At 38.1% G+C, this 21,167-nt stretch overlaps 1 protein-coding gene across 5 annotated transcripts in view; it reads left to right on the forward strand.

Annotated features, from left to right (window-relative positions):
• Positions 1-21,167, forward strand: part of cux2b (cut-like homeobox 2b) — a 118,857-nt gene that overhangs the window by 90,508 nt on the left and 7,182 nt on the right. For all 5 annotated transcript variants that reach the window (XM_083554388.1, XM_083554389.1, XM_083554391.1 and 2 more), the window contains exons 5-19: positions 4,004-4,144; positions 5,620-5,758; positions 6,990-7,063; positions 7,145-7,211; positions 10,932-10,980; positions 11,669-11,764; positions 12,063-12,263; positions 12,592-12,650; positions 12,756-12,804; positions 13,160-13,259; positions 13,388-14,032; positions 15,732-15,833; positions 17,903-18,660; positions 19,412-19,577; positions 19,765-20,058. In XM_083554388.1, coding sequence (XP_083410514.1) covers positions 4,004-4,144; positions 5,620-5,758; positions 6,990-7,063; positions 7,145-7,211; positions 10,932-10,980; positions 11,669-11,764; positions 12,063-12,263; positions 12,592-12,650; positions 12,756-12,804; positions 13,160-13,259; positions 13,388-14,032; positions 15,732-15,833; positions 17,903-18,660; positions 19,412-19,577; positions 19,765-20,058 — 2,940 coding nt within the window. The remainder of the gene's footprint in view (positions 1-4,003; positions 4,145-5,619; positions 5,759-6,989; positions 7,064-7,144; positions 7,212-10,931; positions 10,981-11,668; positions 11,765-12,062; positions 12,264-12,591; positions 12,651-12,755; positions 12,805-13,159; positions 13,260-13,387; positions 14,033-15,731; positions 15,834-17,902; positions 18,661-19,411; positions 19,578-19,764; positions 20,059-21,167) is intronic.

The raw sequence follows: 21,167 nt of genomic DNA on the forward strand, positions 1-21,167 counted from the left end.
TAACACATAACATTGTCACTCAGCAACAACTATAGTTTGATCATTAGTGCAGATGCTGGTGTCAATGTGGGTATTTGTGTTGTGAAACCTATAGAACAATGGGTAGCTTTTTTTTATATTGACAGTTTGCCGTTTTAAAATATTTAATCATGCTCTTTTTTTAAAGAAAGTTTTTTGGTCTGTGACTGTTGAAATGTGCTGTTGCGTTTGATGCTCTCTACTTCTGTCTACAGTTTTTCTAATATTATGAGACTGTAATGGGTATACGCATGCAAATAGCATTCACATTTAATTAGCAGGTAGGCAGAGCTTAGAAGGAGCTCAAAGCTTACAGAAGTGTGTTTCTTCTGCCACTGAACATTATCTATAAATTTGAAAATATAAAATTTTATAAATCTTGCTGTTATTTTTGTAACTTCTCAGATAGCAAGTTATTCACAACTCCTGATTGTTCTTACATTCAGTGTTTGTTCCTTCATTCATTTGGGATGTGGTAGCTCAGTGGTTAAGGCTATGGGTTACTGGTCAGAAGGTTGGGGGTTCAAGCCCCAGTATTGGCAAGCTGCCACTATTGGGCTCTTGAGCAAGGCCCCTTAGTGCTCCAGGGCTGCTGTATTATTACATTAAATTATTATTTTGTTTTTGTATAGCGCTTTTAACAATGGAAATTGTCTCAACGCAGCTTTACACAGATAATGTGGTAAGAAAGAATCAATAAGATTGTTCTTTATAAGTTTTAGTTTGTCCCTAATGAGTGAGCCGGTGGCGACTGTGGCAAGGAAAAACTCCCTGAGGTGGCAAAAAGGAAGAAACCTTGAGAGGAACCAGACTCAAGAGGGAACCCATCCTCATCTGGGTGGCACCGAATGTCCATTTTTTTTACAGCTAAAATGATTGTGATCAAATTCAAACTGTAGACTTAAGTCATTATAGCAGACTGTTGAGATTAAGTACAGTATTATGGCTGAGCCTGCACTCTGACCCCAGCTTCCTAACATCTCTGGGATATGTGAAAAAAAAATGTCACATTGCTGTAAAGTGCATGTGACAAATATAAAGCCCTTCAATATAAAGCCCTTCAGCCCTTGACCTTTCATAATTATTATTAAAGGCAACTCTTTAAAGGTAACTGACCTGTGCTGCCCAAGGAAAAGTAAGAATAGCAGGTTTGAAATAACCAGGATTGATCCACAACACCTTTCATGATTCCTTCTAACACCCTTTAGTCTAATTTTCCTCAGGGGCAGAGGAACTTTCGGCCTCACACCAATATGATGCATTGTTTCATAAAGCATCAGAGTTGTTATTAGTTACCGTGACCTCAGGCCACTCATCTAATTGAGCATAACAAAGTTAGGGTCTGATTTCTAAAATGGACAGCGCATTTACATGGACAATAAAAGGACGAACTCATTAAGGGTAATCACTGGTCTGGTGTGTCCTACTTCACAGCAGAGGGCTGAGCCTGGTGGAGAGACTCTTTTCTAAGAAGTCATTAGCGTGCTTAATTAAGCCAGGAAATGATTAGAGGTGATAGAATAGGTTTGACACTCGCTAATAGTTTGTGTAATCAACGTAAACAAACTTTGAGAAGGGGAAGTGATTATTGACATTTCGGACCATTTCATGGTCACACCGAAAACTGGTTAAGGGAAAGCGCATAGTGATGAAAACAGCAACAGTTTCAGTTTTTTCTTAACTTAAATTTTGATAAGGCTCTCTTTAAGTTTTGTAAATTAAGAAGACAACGTGATAAACTACAAGGCTTTTCTGTGTACATGCAAAATAATCCATATTACTAGACTATTGTAAAAACAATGGCTATTGACTAAACAAACTTGCGGTCCGCCACTTAATATGTTTGTGAGGGAGCTCAGATTTTAACTATGTTCCGCATGTAAAAAGGATTGAATTCGATATACCCCAATATTTATTAATTAATATATTCAAATATATTTCCTTTAGCACATTTTCATGATTTACAATTTTTTTTGTAATAAAGTACAGTACTATTTTACATCGAGTGTTAAGTTTATTATCCAGTATTAATTTTAAATCTGTTCATTAATCGGTTAACGGCAAGTACGATCCAACCTATTCATCGGTTAACGGCAAGTACGATCCAACCTATTCATCGGTATCGGTAAAATCCACTATTATTTAGTTATAGAGTGTTGTCATAACTATGTCTGTTCATATCTGATATTTCTGACTTTGAAAACTGTTTATTTTTTTCATAAATGCCACTTTCTCTGGTGAGTCTTACTTATGTGTGTGAGAGTGTGTAACTCTCTTACCCTTGGGGAGAAACTTGTTGCCATGGAGGGTGTAGTCTGTCTCAGTCTCAGTCTGGCAGTGAACAGAGTTAGAGCTGCGAAACACTACTCTTGGCCTGGAGGCGTTAGTAATTTTATACGAGTTGTGAAGTTTAGTCACTAATACTTAATTGCTTTATGGATGTGGTGAGGAAACCCTTCTTGGTCAGTCGATGCCTGAGTGCAGTCACCAGCTTTTAATAAAATGTTGATGTTGCGTTTTAGTGAAGAGGCACGCTTTTCTTCTGGAAAAGTCGGTAGGTACTTTTCTAAAAATTATACATGCAGTAATCAGCATTTTTATTCCATATGGTTCAGAATGTTTTGACACTATATGTTCATGGGTTTGAATGGAACTGATTGCTTTAGTCACAGGCGCATTCACCTACATGGCACACTTTCACCTACTCTGTGTATGAAGCTGATTGATAATCAGGACCGGTTTGTCTCGGCACCGGAGAATTGGCCTGAAGCATTTGATCATTAGCTCTTAAAAGGCTTGCAGTAAAGGCAGTGGGAAGATTCAGGGGTTGTATGGAGAACAGCACTGTTTTAAGTCATCCTCTTAAGCACAGTGTCCCATGTGACTGACGCAATCTCCACTGTGCTGCTGTAACAATATAAACTTACACGCGCGCACGCACACACACACACACACACACACACACACACACACACACACACACACACACACACACCCAGTCACTTGTTATATTACTGCTTTTATGGCCGTCTTACTATTTTATAAAGCATTTGTGAGTCAGTGCACTACTACTAATCTCTTTTGTCCTTGTACATGCTCATATTTATCAGCAGAAGCTGATAGCTCTGTTTGTGTCCTGTATTTGAAGGAAAATGGAAGTTGAGGTTAAATTTGAAAAAAAAAAAAAGTTCTGTGTGCGTGTGTGTGTGCTGCTGCAGCACCAGCTTTTGCATGGTATTGTGTGTAAGAGCGTGCACGAGTTGATGTGCATACACAAACATACACACTCCCGCCTCCTTCAGCTCCACTCCCCTAAGCCTGTCTCTCGCACTGCTTTGGTGCTAGAAGTCACCTCCTCTGCCTTCCTTCACAGGCAGGTGCACAACAAGAGCACTACTCCGATCCATGCGGCACACAGCAGGCTCAAATATTTTTTCAGGCGAAGAAGAAAGGAAGAGAGGAAGATTAAAAACAGCCCTGTGAAGTGGAGAGCTGAGGTGCCTCCTGAGGATTCCTGGCATAATAATTTAAATGATCAAATGATCCAGAGGAGACTTGTTAGTGCAGAAACAGCCTCCTAGTTGGCCCCATGGGCCTCACGCTGAGCCACATGCATTGCAAAACAGCTCCTCTGTTGTGCTACAGAATTTCACCATTTTTTTTTACATGCTACTTCTTTTTCAATGATTTTTGAAATTCCCCAAAAGTGTTGGATTTGTCTAGATAAGTATTTGTGAGTGACTTGAGGAGCCAAGGTTGTTGGTGTCAATGGTGGTGTATTTATGCGGGGATACTTTTGGGTTTGTTTCCTTTAAAACACAAAATATTTAAATTGCATTATTAAATTGCTGTATTAAAAATGTATTATGAAAAACGGAGCATGTAGTAGAGTCTAGAAAGTGTTTACCAACTTTTTTCTCCCTCTCATTTTTTCTGGTCTGTGTGTGTGTGCGTGTGTGTGTGTGTGTGTGTGTGTGTGTGTCAGACCCCGCTCCGGTGCTGGAAGCCTCCTACTCACTGGAGGAACGTCTCACCCAGCTGCAAAGCTCTTCTCCAGACAGTGAGCTTCTGGTCAGAGAGATCTCGGGCCACTGGAGGAGACACCTGGAGTGCCTTAACAGTGCAGGTCAGCTTTCTATTTTCCATTCCACTAGTCCCACAAAAATGTGACTTAGCATTCTAAAAAAAAACTGTACAAATGTTTTATACAGCCCAGAGGTTGAATAGCTCATGCAGGTTTTTATTTTTTTTTTGCTTACAAAAGAAAAAATACATTATTTTCAACATCAAGTTGACACTTTTTATTAAAAGGTTTGCACTGTATTGGATTCAGGCCTAGTCCATCAAACTCCTATTACAGGTAGTTTTTTTAAAAGATATGCTGACAAAACTACATCACTAATTTGGTTTAGGACATTAACCTTCAGAGCTTCTCATTTGTGTTTTAACATTTAATAGCACAGTCTGTAACTTTTGGGAAGTTTGTGACCTCTTGGCTACGACAGTTATTATAAGCATCTTATTTCGTTCCCCCATTCAAGGACTTGAAGAAATGTTGGAAAAATGTCTTTTAATTATTAAATTGTGTAATCAGTCTGATGATCTTATAGTCTCTTCTGTAATCTGCAGAATATTGGTGGACACATGTCTCATTATAGGTACTAAGTAAATAATTATACTTCATGCTAGCTACAGTATGGGAGTGGGCAAACACTCATAGAATGATTAACCTCTGGTAAGTAAAAAAAAAGTTAAAACAAGGGGTAACAATATGTCCACAGATAACTAGCTAGAAAGACTTTAAGAGGATTAAAAAAACATAAAAGCTCTGAAGTAAATTCCAAGTGTTAAATTTACATTTACATTTACAATTAAAAGATGCCCTTTATAAATATAAAAAAATTGCGTTTTAACGAAAAGTTGCAATTTGTCAAGATTCCTGTTAGCTAGAAAACATCTTAAAAACATGCCTGCCCAGTTCTGGAAAAAGATTTTTGGACAGATAAAACCAAGAACAATAAGAGTACCAGAATGATGAGAATAGAAGTGTATGGAGAATGAAAGAAAGGGCTAATGAAGTGACTGCTAATTGATGTAGCAGGATGAATTCAGCTATACTTTCTGCTCAGATTCAGTCAAATGCTGTAAACTCATTGGATGTACTTCACAGTACAGAGGAATAATAACCCAATGACATACAGCGAGTGCAACCCAAAAGCTTCTTAAGGCAATGGAATGGTCTCTGACCTCAACCCAATTAAAGAATATTTTTTCAAAGGCAGAAAGACTTACAAACATGCATCAACTGAAGACATATGCGCATGAGGAAGCATTTGATAATATCCATAGTTTCAAACATCAGGCAGTCATTGACTGAAAAGTTTTTGAATCCAAGGTTTATAATTCTTATTTTTAATTTTTTTTTTATTAGGTTAGCTTGTGTGGTTACCTTTGAGCATGTATAAACGGTGGCACTGTGTAACAATAGCTGAAATTTCTAAATGGTTGTAATAAATGAACTGCTAATATGTTATTGGAATAGATTTCTTTGATTCTGTTTATTTATAATGTACATTAATTTTGTCTTGGTCTTTTTGACAGAAAGTGTAGAAAAAAGCCCAATAAGCATACAGAGAGTAGAGGTGACAGAAGAACTGCCCCATATGATGACCCCAAACAGCACACAGAGCCTCCAAGATGGTGGCTTACCCCTTCACAACCACCAGGGCCTGGAGGAAAGGTATTCAAAATGACAAAAATGTTATTAATCCTGTGCTGGACCTCTTACAACCACATAGAAAAAAATATCTACTTCTGTTCATTTGTGTACTATGTTTTGTCATTTAGAGTTGTATTTATTGAGTAGTTGGATTTTTAACTAAATTTACTAAAATTGTAAAAGGTGAAAAGTTTTTTTGTGTAGAATTGTCTCCAAAGCAAGACAATTTAAGGGTTTATTCTTCGTTTTTAGATCCTGGAATAAAGGAATTAATTCAAATCAAGGCATTGAACAATATAGCTTTTACAATTAGCTAACCAAATAAACAGTTTATCTGATTGTCTTCTACTTACTAGTTAATAGATTTAAATAAGATTGCTACTTATACTACCCAACACTGCATAACGGATATTCTGGACTACATTAATGCATCATTAATGTGGATCATTAACTCACGCAGTTATATAATGCTGTATGTTCTAAAACATTATCATATTTGTATAAAACATTTGTAATTAATGATATGGTGAGGATTGTTATGAGGAGATTTAACATTTTAGCATTTTCAATTTAGCAGAAGTATGGATATTATTTTAGAAGTTAGCACACAAGACTTCAGGACAAAGGGCTTTTTGGTAAGATGACAAGCTGCATTTAGTTTTTTCCCCCTCTAACTGAAGTTAATAAAGGGTACTGATGCTACTGGAATAACAGGAACATTGCACATATTTCTTAAATAAATATTAAATAAATGATTACATCAGTTCATAATTGATTATCTTATATCTGCACACCAATACATGCTTTATTGCTTACTTATTTACATACACATTAAGAATACAGTGTAGACAATAGGAATACACTGGCATTTAGCCCTCTGGAATTGATTACTTGGAGAGTGTGAATTGTTTCACTAAGTGTGCAGAACAAAAATATACCTCAAATAATTTTAAATCCATTTCACCGCTCTTCACATACAGCACATACAGCTGTTATAAATAGCCGTTAGTAAATCCTCATAAATGTAATGACTAGATCATTCAATAAAATATTTGCAAATAAAATATTTGCAGATGATAAGTTCCCTGCACAGGGGTATTTTTCTTTCTATAAAATAACTTTAATAACTTCCTGCTGCACCTTACACATAATTCAAAGTTAAATAGCAAGTATTAAAAAGTAAGGAACGGAGGTCTGTTTCACATTATTGCTTTTCTACAATTTATTGCAAAACACTTTGTTTTCTTTTCAGAGAAGCTGATGAACCCGATGCTCTGTCGGTCAGATTGGCTCAGTCTGAAGATAGAATAAAAATTCTCCAGTCAGGTAAGCAGTCATTTAAACTGTGAACTGTACAAGACTTAAGCAAAAGAGCAAGACATTAACTGTGTTCTGTTTATTTTACAGCACTGAACAAAGCCCAGTCAGAGCTACAGGAGCTAAGGTGTAAATACTACAAGGAAATGGCTGCAAAGTAAGTTCTTAAATGTAGACTAGTTTTCTAAACTATTTCCCATTCCCTTTCATGCCTGCCCAGTGTGTGTGTGTGTGTGTGTGTGTGTGTGTGTGTGTGTGTGTGTGTGTGTGTGTGTGTGTGTGTGTGTGTGTTTCTATGCATACATTTGGGTCCAAAGGTCTGAGACTAAATTACAAATCTAGTAGTATGTCAAAAGAAATGTTGCACTTGTTTTACACAGATTTGTGGAGTCTGTAAATAGTTTGCTTAATGGTTTGTTTCCCATTGTTTAATTTAAATAAACTGATGGCTAACAGTACATTAATTGCTTCTGTTCATGGTACCTTGTTTGTGGGATGGATGTGATCAGTAGTTTTATAGGCATGCAATAGAAATCCTCTGGCATGCACCAGAAATCCAGATAATTTATAAAAATTTTGCTATAAGGTTAAGAATTACATAGCATTACAAAATATTGCACTACTTTATACCTTACTATCTCATATTTATGAACATAAGAGAAATCCAAATCAAATCAATATTCTGTGTGACCAGCCAATGCTTGCAAAACAGCATAAATTTATCTAGGTACACTTGCACACAGTTTTTGGTCAGAATAACCTTGTATTCCTTTGCATGGACCTCATATCCATGTCAGTTATATGTCCTCCAAAGCATAACAGAATCTTCATTCTTAACTGTCAACATGTTAATAACGCTTTAACGCAAATTCATTTTAACTGCACTAATTTTATTAGTGCGTGATTAATGCAGCACACATTTCTGTCTGACCAAGACGCAAAATTTAAACCTTCAACGCAAAACACATTTATTCACGACGTCCTCTTTTTACTCAGATATCAAAAAATAATAAACTTACGCGAAATTTTTTTACTCAGTAGAAGGAAGATTATGAATGTGGTAAAGGAAGACATGCAGGTAGTTGGTTTGAAAGAGGCAGAAGTAGAGGACAGGGGGATATGGAGATGGATGATCCACTGTTGGGACCCTTAATGGGAAAAGCATTTGTTTTACTGATGCCCCAAGTCTCAAATCAAGCACCAAAATCCGCCATGATGCACACGTCCGGCAATTTATAACGTTTGTGCGGAAACAAAGAAAAAGTTATTTTTGGTGTCCTGATGATTTACGCAATTTATAATAATTGTTTTAAAACGATTATAAGAATAATTTTTTTTCATGCCCTATGTTGAGTTGGGTTTTACTAATAATAAACATACTTTTGCATAAAGCTTCAATATTTGTCCATGCTTATGTTGATTTGAGCATAAAATTGTACGATTATGTTGCGATAATTGAGTTAACTCTTAATGACAATGACAATCATGCAATTAATCGCGATTCATTATTTTAATCAATTGACGGCCCTATTGTCTTCTAACCTTTGCAAATAATCAAATTCTGTTCTTTAGTTATTTTTCCTCAGCCCATACACTACACCAGGCATTAAATTATGACATTATAATATCATGAGCGGTTAAGTGAATAACAATGATTATCTCTTCATCATGGCACCTGTTAGTGGGTGGATATATTAGGCAGAAAGTTAACATTTTGTTGTCAAAGTTGATGTGTTAAAACCAGGAAAAATGGGCAAGCGTAAGGATTTAAGGACGTTTGACAAGGACCAAATTGTAATGGCTAGATGACTGGGGCAGAGCATCTTCAAAACTGCAGCTCTTATGGGGTGTTTCCCGGTCTGAAGTGGTCAGTATCTATTAAAATTGGTCCAAGGAAGGTACAGTGGTGAACTGGCAACAGGGTCATGGTCGACCAAGGCTCATTAATGCATGTGGGGAGTGAAGGCTGGTCTGTGTGGTCCGATCCAACAGACAAGCTCCTGTATCTCAAATTGCTAAAGTTAGTGCTGTTAATGCTCGACGGGTCGACGGGACTGTTTTGGCAGCAAAAGGGGGACCAACGCAATATTAGGGAGGTGGGTTGGCAATTGTCTGTGTATATTGACAAGATTTTGTGGACACCTGACCATATAATTCGTATGTGCTTTTTGAACATTCCATTACACATTGAGTCCCCATTTGCTGTGTAATACCCTTCACTTTTTTGGATGATGAGTGCTGTTCCACTAGATTTTGGAGTGTAGTTGTGGAGATTTGGGCTCATTTAGCCAAAAGGCTATTAGCAAATTCAGCTACTGATGTAGGAGGCCTGGGGTGCAGTCAGCAGTTCAGTTCATCCCAAACAGCCCAGATTTTGTTCAGAGCTCAGTAGTAGGCCACTCTAGAGCTTTCACTTCAACCTATGTAAACCAGATCTTCATGAAACTCGTTTGGGTCTCCTAGTTCAAGTGAAGAGAAAATGTATTATTACCACATTCAAAGACATGCTGTACAATTGTGTGCCTCCAACATTTTGGTAAAAGTTTGGGAAACAAACGCATATGGCTTGAAAAGTCAGGTGTCCCAATACTTTTGTAGCAGTTGCTCTGAATATTTTCCATGTGGTCCATTCTCAGCTGATGTAATTGCTTTGAGTATAAATAAGAGTTCTTGACTGAATCGTGCAGGTAATATAAGCAATTTCAGTTTGTTCTTGTTGCTTTGAGAAACCTTAAGAAGGACCGCTCTGTTAAATTAGAAATAGGGTTTAATATCGTCCTCTACTGTAACACACAGTCTCTGGTGTGCACTTTGAATGAGCCTGAAACTTGTGCCGCTCAGTGGGGATTAGGAAAAGTCTTGAATGCTGAACTACAGGAGTTTTTTTTCCCCAGGAATATTCAGATATAAAGCACAGTTTCCATTTGGTGAATTTTGAATACTTTCTTTCTTCTCTCTGTAATATGAGGATTTCTCCTTCTCTACTGAAGTGCTTCTGTTTTTGGCTGCCATCCTGCTGCTACATACAGTATAAATGAGTAATCTCAGCGCTCATCCTGATAGTTTAAGGAATTCATTAGCATAGACACTTATTTACTCTTCACTTATTTATGACTGATGTGGTATTTAATAAGTAGCGTGGAGTCTTTTGTGAAGAATATCTTTCTGGCCTTGCGCTTACATAAATGCATTTTCATTTTCATTAGTACAGACACTTATTTACTCAGAGACAGAGGGACAAAGTTGTACTTAATTGTAATTTAGTGTGAGATCGTGTCTTTTTAGTGTTCACTGTACAGCCACTCAATGCACTTTCTCTTGAAGCAAATACACTCTAATATAGAGAGAATCTTTGTTTAGAGGAACCTCAGAGATTCATGTATTTAATCAAACTTTCAGCCTTCCTCATTATTCAGCCTCTCCACCTTTTGAAAATCAGCTCCCTGATGACTGAGAGGAAACTGTTGAACTTCAAACAAACCTTATGAATAATCTCCCCGAGACGCTATTCAAATGAGTGCTCTGATTGTTGGGAGTGTGTAGGCATGTTGAGATATGATGTCAAATAATATGCGATAGATGTGACTCATTCTGTTTTAATGATAGGTTGCCTTGTCTTCTTCTTTTTTTTTTTTTCCCCAGATTTCACAGACTTTCTAATACTCAACATCTTTGTGGGAGTTTATAATTTGGCTGTTGTTTGGTGAACTGTTAGGAATGCAAAATATTGATAATGTGACCAAAGCAGTTATGAATGTGTGTATCTACTGTAACTATACAAAATATAAAAGATGGTTCATCAGAAGCCGTACATATTGTCAGTATTGACGTTATCCTCCTGGGTATTTTAAGAGTAAGTGTGTATTATGTCTTTCAGAGCAGAGGAACTGGCACAGCTCAAGACAAATCTGGAAAAGGCCAACCAGGTGAGCACAAGGCTTTTCATTTTATTATTAATTTTGAGGATCCTGCATTTGTTAAGGTAATCACCTATTGTAATCAAGCCTCAGGATTAATTAGACGCCCCTGTGGCCTCTCTTCCTCTTACCACCCGCCCTCTACCCTCCGCTTTCTCAGGGCTTCATGATTAGCCATCTGCAGGTAGCAGAGGGCCACGAGACAGCACAGAGCGATGGCTGCTGAGAGAGAAGCGTGATATGTCTGTTAGTTACCTCGTCGTACTGATTGCTTCCACTTTTCCCCCTTTCTCTCCGCAATGATTTTCCATTCTCTCTATCCTCTCCCTTCGCCAGCAGCTTTTAGATAAATGTTCGGAAAATGAGTCATTAATTAGCAGGCAGAGTGTGACTGTGCAGGGTAACAGTTTGGGAAGGAAAGTGTCTGCAAGTAAACATCCACCTCAGCAGAATGGAGTAGAAAGAGAGTGCGTGGGAGAGAGATGCTTTATTTTGGGTTTTCCCAGTATGTAACTCTCTTGACTGACCTTTGAAATGTTAATCTACTCATTTATTTGTTTTATAGTTTGTGTGCTTGATGTAAACATATACTGAGAAGTCTAAGGGCATTTCAGTTTTATTGTAGTTTGTAGATGTTTTTCTGTGCTCTCATTGCACAGGTGATGTTAACAGCAGAATTGTGTGTGTTTGATGGCAGAGAGCAGATTTGGCCCAGAGGGAGGTGGATCGACTGAGGAACCAGCTAACCAGCAGTCACGGCATTTCGAAAGGGAGTGACGAGGGCCCCAGTGAGGTACAAATGATTCTCTACTGTCACCAAAACTTTTAAGATTAAAGAGAAAAGACTCACTTTACCACAAAGTCATCCCAAGGCTCAGGAGTCACACTCGTACAAAAAAGAGTCAGTTATCCATACTGTTGGTGCCACAAATCAAATCCTTCGTGCTTCTGGCTCCTCATTAGCAAGACTTTGAAGTAATATGATTATAGGAAAGCGGAGAGGATGGCAGGCATTTTGAAGTTGAAACAGGATTTTCATGTTTTTTTTCCTCCTCCACTACTTTGCTTCTCTGCTGTGGGGCCTCTCTCAGGGGAAAGGAGGAAAGGATGAGAAGGACAAGTGCTCACCATCACGACTGGAAGCAGTTCTTTTCTCCAAAGACAGAGAAATTCTTCGCCTGCTTGAAAATGTCCAGAGGTTGCAGTTCACTCTCCAGGAAGTGCAGGACTCCTCAGCAAGCCAGCTGGCAGATCTTGAAAACCAACTTGTGTATAAGACAGAGGCTATTGAAGTAAGTGTGGTAGAAATGATTTGAACATGTAGACGGTGTACAGTTTTTACTCTCTTCTGCACAAACCAGACTATACATTTTTAATGGTGTGTAACTGCAAGATCATAACACCATGTAGTTAAGGAATGGTGTAGGTTTAGGGTTTGTTGTATTTACTGACTGTGGAATTGAAATTGAGACAAACTTTGTGCTTTTAATCTTGCTTTATCTGCTAGTTGGTGTATTAGTTTTATGTATTTAGATTAGATAGAAAGACGAATTCATCCAGACATTTATTCACTATATAATTTAACAGTTTATAACAAAAATGCTTGTTTTATTTTTTCAGAAATTAGAGGTTAAACTGCAGTCTCAATTGGACTATGAAGAAATTAAAACTGAACTCCGGTAAAACAAACAAACAAAAAAAAACCTCTCTTTTCAATAAAGTGTATTGACTGTGTCTTTTTTGCTAATTAGGACAGCCTTGACTTTCTCTTTCTCCCCCTACAGCATTCTTAAAGCAATGAAAGTGACATCGGCAAATGGGAGTTCTTCCCAGGTGAGAAAAATGGCTTTAAGATTTGTGAGCTTTCATTGCTGATGGTTCATTTTCCTCAGAGTTAAGCATCATATTGACATATTTGCCACCACCTAAAAAACAGATAAATTAGTTTACTTTTCCACAAAATGCCCTTTGTTTTTCGTTCCATAGTTTGGTTTTGTCAATGAGGAAACTCATTTCCATGACCAAGCTACCTCACTAGCTATCATTCATATATATATATATATATATATATATATATATATATATATATATATATATATATATATATATATATAAAATGCCTATTTACTATCACTAATTCATCTTTTTTGTTTAGTTAAACTATTTTTTGACATGTGTGTGCGTACAGGACTCTGACAAGGTTGCAGAGGCTTTGTTGCTTGATAAACAGACTTTTCTACACTCCAACAAATTTCTGACAGACAAAGTCAGAGTCCAGCAGAGTCCTGGTAAGATGAAATTTTTTTTTTGGAAACATTTGTAGATTTTCCACAACATTGATGCAGCACAGAAATAAGTAAGACCTTTCTTAAAGACTTCATTCATGCAGCAAAGATTCTTTTGTGTGTCCGTCCAGATGAAGACCAGTCAGATGGTTCTAGAAGAGATTTGGGGCGCCCAATGAGCTCATACTCCTCCCCTCCAGGAGTATTACCACTAGATGGCCGTTCCTCCTCCAGTCCGGGTCCACCCAATCTTGATGGGACTCATGTGACCCATGACCTCCCACGATCCTTTTCTGCATCACCCTTCTCCAGTGAGAAACATGCTACAGGGCCTCTCTTGCAGAAGCAGCTCCTCTCTCCGCACTTTAAGAAGGATGGTGCCTCACTCATGGCCTTCCCTACTGCTTTGTTTGCTGCAAAAGCTGCCCTCATGTCAGTCAATCCAGGCGCTTCAGGGACCTCTGGGATGGAAGCTGGCTTAGCTAGTGACCAGTCAGAGTGTGGGAGTTCAGGAGGAGGAGACGAGGACCAGCTAGACACAGCAGAGATAGCCTACCAAGTGAAAGAGCAGCTTCTCAAACATAACATCGGCCAGCGGGTGTTTGGGCACTATGTGTTGGGCCTCTCCCAAGGCTCAGTCAGTGAGATTCTGGCTCGGCCCAAACCATGGAGGAAGTTGACAGTCAAAGGCAAAGAGCCCTTCATCAAGATGAAGCAGTTTCTATCTGATGAACAGAACATCCTGGCCTTGCGCACCATTCAAGTTCGCCAGAGAGGTATGTCTCAGACATTATTTGTCCTATAGCCAAGAGGTCGGGAATGAGCTTAAACTCTGATGACGCCACAGTCACCTGTAGCTGGGAGTCATGGGAGCAATGTTAAATGTACTCCCAGGGAGGGAGCAATGCAATTTACCACTGTGCCAATCATTGTCACAAAGGCTCATTAGCCAATCTTAGGCATCCTTAAACTCATGTACTCGGACAAGGTGCAGGTAGTGAGTTTGTTATGCTGCTTGTAATGAAGAAACTTGTGTTGGCCCTCACCCTCCACAACTGGTAGCTATCAGATATAATAATAAATATAGTTCTGAAACAGCAACAAACCTTTTCTGATTTTCCAGTAAATTAGATAACTGAAATATTGACAATAAAAATGGTTCAGTTTGATTGAAATGATTTAATTCCTATTGTTGGAAAATAATTAAAAAGAAACACATTTTGTAATTTTTTTCGTTCGTGGCTCAGCCCTTTGTGAAACTGACGCATCAGATTAAACAATTTAATTATTTCTATTTTGTTAACACCATGTTGTGTTTGACAACAAAAGCACAGACAACAAGATTATCTCATGGTTATATAGTTATTTCTTTCTTTTTGTGGTTGTTGTTAATTTTTCTATGTATTGTGTGACCCTGTATGCAAACTCACCAGCATATAACAGTGCTTCTACCCATGCTTACAAATACCTTTAGGTTTATTACCTTTATTTATACCAAAACAGTACAACTGGTTACTGGACCTGTAGTCAACAGCAAAGCACAGTTGAGTTTTTCTGCTGAGGAAATCTTATGGATGAGGTCCTATTGGATGCAACAATCCAGATTTTTCATATTACTGTAATTTTTCTACTTCTTATTTTTTAAGTGCAACATTGTGATCATATATATCATTTTATAATGATAATATTTTTTTATTATTATTATTATCATTAACCTATACTGTACATTTCACATAAGAGCAACACATCTTTCTGCTATGTGTTATAATGTTTAAAACAACCTTCAAATATATGAAGAAGAAGAATGGTATTGCCTTCTCTATGAAGAATATGGTATTTTGTATCATGCTGCACATTTTATATTGTAAAATGTTATACTGAAATGTCAGAGGTAAATTCTGTTAGAGGAATAAAATGTAAACATAATATCAGCCTTACTAATCTAATGAACTGTTTTTTGCTAGTGCAATTTTTAATATCTGAACATTTAAAATATAGTTGCAATGCTTTCTTTTCCTATATTTATAGATGCATTTATAGACTCTTGATTGTTTTTCAAAATAGAAGCTACCTCAGGCTTACTAGATGCAATGGTCACAAAGGCCATTGCTCTAGAAGTCAAGAGGAAAACTTTAGAACTTTTGGAGCCCCAGAAACCCAAACCTAATTTGTTGTTAAAAAAGATAAAACAACATAAAGACAGGAGAGCTGTCTGTGGTAGAATGCATCATTTTGAAGCTGAGAAAAAAGAAACAATTGATCAGAGAGATCTAAGCATTGGGCAAAGCCAATACAGCAATTTAGAATAACCCCCCAAAGAAAGAATATACTTGTGCGCTATTAACTAGACACCAGACACTGGTGTCACTGGTGTACAAACAACAACCCTCCCCCCCACTGCCAAAATAACACCTTAGTGCTTTTTCTCTCTCATATACAATCTCTCATTCCCATTCTGTCTTACATTCTGTGCAGGGAGTATCACTCCTCGAATCCGAACTCCTGAAACTGGGTCAGATGACGCCATTAAGAACATTCTGGAACAGGCTAAGAAAGAGATCCAGTCCCAGCGAGGAGGTAGGGAGCTTTTCAAGACATGGATTAAGCTCTGTTCTCCACTAAAATTAAAACTAAAACTTGCTGGTTGATAAATATGCAAAGCCACACAGAAAGAAAAATGGTTCATATGAAAATATGAAGTGTTTATGATTGGAAACAGGCTTTAAAACATCTACAAAAATGATAGGGTTTGTTAGATTTGTTAAAATGATAGATTGTTTTCTAACTAAGTCTTCTGTAAATGCATCGAAATGGCAATCACTATTATTTTTGCAATACATTTAAGGTCATAAATATTAATATATGAGACAATAGGCTAGAATTTCAGCTTACTTTCTTTATATATTACATTTATTTTTTAAACATGGCAACTTTTGTATTGATCTCACCCATTTTCAAGTAAATAAACATACTGATTTCTGCCAGGTGTTCTAAATGTCTACTCTTTGTTTTCACTTAATAACTGAATTTGTTGTTAAAAAGTAGAGACTAACATGAAGGCCAGATATCTGTTTATGGGAGAACAGCAAAGAATCAGAGATAAAATTAATCAGAAAGCATTGGACATAGCTCATTTAAAATATACTACAAAAAAAAAAAATTGTTGTATTTAACAAACTTATACATTCTTTTACCACTGATTTATCTGTGTAATGCTGCTTCGAGACAATGTCCAATATTAAAAGCTCTATCCAAATTAAAATGAAATGAAATTAAGTTAAATACTTGGACACTGATCAGGCCCACCCAGATAAAAAAAAGTGGAAAGTTTTAGGCTGGCTAAGCCACTCACCAAAATGTCACCCTCTGTAGAGAAGACTAAAGGGAGAACCCCTGCCCAAAAAAAACACCATCAACTATAAGTAAGAATACACCAGTTTAGTAATGTCACTGGCTTGATGCAGTTAATGCGAGCAAAGGATATAAAGCTTAATATCAGATGTTCAAAGTTAAACGCATAAATCAGGAAATAAGTGTCTAATATTTATATTTTGAGCTTAAACCCAGTGTATAAGTCTTGTATAGCAAAAAAACCCTTAATCCTTTGACTTTGTATAACCTGGCTACAACAGACTGGGACATAGCAATAAATTAGAATTGGAAAGTTATTGTTTTCTCCAGACACTTTGACTCCTTAACTCCTGACTCCTGTAACAATGGTGAACTGACAAATGTGCAAAGCTACATTTAATTTCAGATGTAATGGGAGGACATTTGGTACATTGACACTAAGCTTGTGCAATATTTACTTTTGAGTGAGGTAATCATGCAGAACCCATAGACGAAAATAGACAATAAATTGATAGGAAATAAACATTTACAGCATGTCAGGTTTAAGGAGAGTAGAGGAGGGCATTATATTATTACCAGTTGTGCAGTTCTAACTGTCTGCCAGCAGCTATAATCATGACAATCAGTTGGTGGATTCTTTCAATGATTTAGCAGTAATGCACAAAGAAATAGCAGTACATTTTCTATATAATCTTATACTGTTTGTATATATTTCCTTAAGCATTTCCAATCATTATTTAGTCATTTTTTAAGTGGTGGATCTGACACAATGCTGGAGGCACAATTAATGTCGTTTTTCTAATGGGCAAAAATTAATTTTGTCCCCATTATGTCCATATCAGAATCTGTACTGATCGCCACTTTTCACAGTGCACCTCTGCATAGACACCGTGGAATACAAAACCCACATGCCATGTTCATTGTACATTCACAGTCACCTGACTGCTGATTATCAACACTGTGTCAAAATTACCCACTGTACTTTACAACACTGTAATTTTTGACAAAGGAAATTAATACTCTTAAAATGCATTTTGATACCTTTTTTAAATTTTCTTTTTTTTTAAGATCTAATCTACTTTAATTTAATATACAGAAAAAAGTAATATAAGCAACAATAATACAACACATGAATGGCAACATTAAGTTTGACACTTAAATCCTAATTGTATGCAAGCAGGACTTTTAGATAATACTTCAATTTCATTCTAGACTTCTTCAACACTTCAATAAATGCTTGGTATTTGAACCCTACTGTAAATTATTAATAAATCTTCTGCATTTATGCATTATAGGTGATGGTAAGTCCTCTCTGGGATCTTCTACCGGGCGCAGCAGCAGTGGTGGAGGCAGTAATTCAGACGAGACTATTAAGAGCATCTTAGAGCAGGCACGGCGAGAGATGCAGGCACAACAGCAAGCCCTGTTTGAGTTGGAGGCCAGCAGCCAGAGTCTGTGTTCGCAGGAGTCCCACAAGACCCTTCCTGGTCCTATGCCCACTTATATCAAGCAAGAAGAGGGTAGTGTCATGCCCTTGTGTCCATCAAACCCCATCAGCAGCCCCCAGACCCCCCTCAGCGTTCTGTCTCCTGCTGCTTTTGTCCAAAACATTATTCGTAAGGTGAAGTCAGAAATCGGCGAGGCTGGAACCTACTTTGACCAGCACTGGTCTCGTCCCTTCACCTCTGTCTCTCCCTCGCTCTCCTCTTCCTCCTCCTCTGTGCCCTCCACAGTGCCCCGGGCCTGGAACGCAGAATGCCCCCCGGGCACAGAGGAAGGGCCAGGCACTGAAGAGGATGAACCTCCACCAAGCCGTCCTGTGAAAGTGGAGCCAGAATCGTGTGTAAGCGGGGATCAGACTGCATGTGGAGGAGCACGGATGAGCTACTATCCCTCCTACATTCCTCGTACTTTGAAGCCCACTGTGCCACCACTCACCCCTGAGCAGTATGAGATGTATATGTATCGTGAGGTGGATACCTTAGAACTTACACGCCAGGTCAAGGAGAAGCTGGCGAAGAATGGCATTTGTCAGCGAATTTTTGGAGAGAAGGTACGCGTTTGATTGGAATATGCTTTCAGGTCAGGTTGTTGAAGAGGACAGAGAAAAAATTAGCAGAAGAAATTGTGGAGTGGTTTTCTAAAGTGCTGGAACAATAGTATCTCTATATGTAATTGCAGTCTTCCGTATTTTTATAATGTGTTTTTTCTGACCTAATATCAGGTGTATTCACAGTCCTTTATGTACCAGTTATTAAAAGACTTTCCGAAACAGGTTGTGAATATTAACAGGCCACCTGCCCCATCAAGTCTAATTGCTTAACCAGTTTTTTATTGCTTTTAAGCTTTTAATACTCTTGCAGTGTACATGTTTTCATAATTCTGTTCTTTAAATCCCATACATCGCTGAAACATTATAAGCACGCTATAAAAAATAGGTAAGATAATATAAACACATAAACACACACTTAAGAGTGCATGTAAAACAGATACAAATCAATTATTACAAAACATTATTGCCAAAACTTCTTAAATAGTCACCCAGTTGTTAAATGTTTTTTTTTTTTTTTTTTTTTTTAATTCATTTATTTTTATTACTTTCCAAGCTGGTAAGTTGTACTTTGCTCCCACCATGTGGTGGGCTGATGTTTCACTATAACTGGTGTATTAGTGATAGTCATTTTCTTTTAAGAAGATCAAAGTTCAAAGAAGAAAGTTTTGGAAAATCAAAGTCTGAATACCAACATTTACCTTTTAGTTCTTTTGCTGAAAAAAATCATAAATGCTGTGATTGGCTCCTGCAGGTACTGGGCCTTTCTCAGGGTAGCGTGAGTGACATGCTGTCTAGACCCAAACCCTGGAGCAAGCTCACACAAAAGGGGCGAGAGCCATTTATTCGCATGCAGCTGTGGCTGCTGGACCAGTTAGGACAGAGCCTCAATCAGCAGTCCAACCACAGCCATAACCACGGTGAGTTACATTTTTTTATAGAAGCCTATGAATCAGGTGGTTATTTGTTTGTAACAAATACTTTTTTTTCAAAAAAATGTTTACATTTATTGATGCTTTAATCGGCCTCTGAAGCAAATCTTGTATTTTATATTTAAAGCAAATTATTAAGAACTAATGGTTGATCTTTCTCTGAAACTCTTCTCAGACAAAAGTCCAGTGACATCTCACTCTTCACCATCACCTCCACTCAGCCCAGAGGACAGCCAGCCCAGTATGCCACTGGAGCCAGTGAGTTTGGTGCTGGAGAGCAGCAAGGAGAACCAGCACCCTCACCCACAGCACACAGAACCTCACAGAGTGAATGGCACAGCAGGCACATTGGCACTTCAGCAACCTCACATTCCAATAGGTATTCAGGAGATGGTGGCCATGTCACCTGAGCTTGACACTTATGCTATAACCAAGAGGGTCAAAGAGGTGCTCACTGACAACAACCTAGGTAATTTGAACATCTTATTATTATAAGTACTTTAATATGGAACATACAGTGGGTACGGAAAGTATTCAGACCCCCTTAAATTTTTCACTTTTTGTTATATTGCAGCCATTTGCTAAAATCATTTAAGTTCATTTATTTTCCTCATGAATGTACACACAGCTCCCCATACTGACTGAAAAACACAGAATTGTTGACCTTTTTGCAGATTTATTAAAAAAGAAAAACTGAAATATCACATGGTCCTAAGTATTCAGACCCTTTGCTGTGACACTCATATATTTAACTCAGGTGCTCTCCATTTCTTCTGATCATCCTTGAGATGGTTCTACACCTTCATTTGAGTCCAGAAATTTTTGATTATACTGATTGGACTTGATTAGGAAAGCCACACACCTGTTTATATAAGACCTTACAGATCACAATGCATGTCAGAGCAAATGAGAATCATTAAGGTAAAAGGAACTGCCTGAAGAGCTCAGAGACAGAATTGTGGCAAGGCACAGATCTGGCCAAGGTTCCAAAAATTTTTTTGCTGCACTTAAGGTTCCTTAGAGCACAGTGGCCTCCATAATCCTCAAATGGAAGACGTTTGGGACGACCAGAACCATTCCTAGAGCTGGCCGACTGGCCAAACTGAGCTATCGGGGGAGAAGAGCCTTGGTGAGAGAGGTAAAGAAGAACCCAAAGATCACTGTGGCTGAGCTCCAGAGATGCAGTCGGGAGATGGGAGAAAGTTGTAGAAAGTCAACCATCACTGCAGCCCTCCACCAGTCGGGGCTTTATGGCAGAGTGGCCCGACGGAAGCCTCTCCTCAGTGTAAGACACATGAAAGCCCGCATGGAGTTCTCCAAGATGGTGAGAAATAAGATTCTCTGGTCTGATGAGACCAAGATAGAACTTTTTGGCCTTAATTCTAAGCGGTATGTGTGGAGAAAACCAGGCACTTCTCATCACCTGTCCAGTACAGTCTCAACAATGAAGCATGGTGGTGGCAGCATCATGCTGTAGGGGTGTTTTTCAGCTGCAGGGACAGGACGACTGGTTGCAATCAAGGGAAAGATGAATGCGGCCAAGCACAGGGATATCCTGGACGAAAACCTTCTCCAGAG

This window comes from Silurus aristotelis, assembly GCF_946808225.1.
Source record: "Silurus aristotelis genome assembly, chromosome: 11".
NCBI classification, from domain to species: Eukaryota; Metazoa; Chordata; class Actinopteri; order Siluriformes; family Siluridae; genus Silurus; species Silurus aristotelis.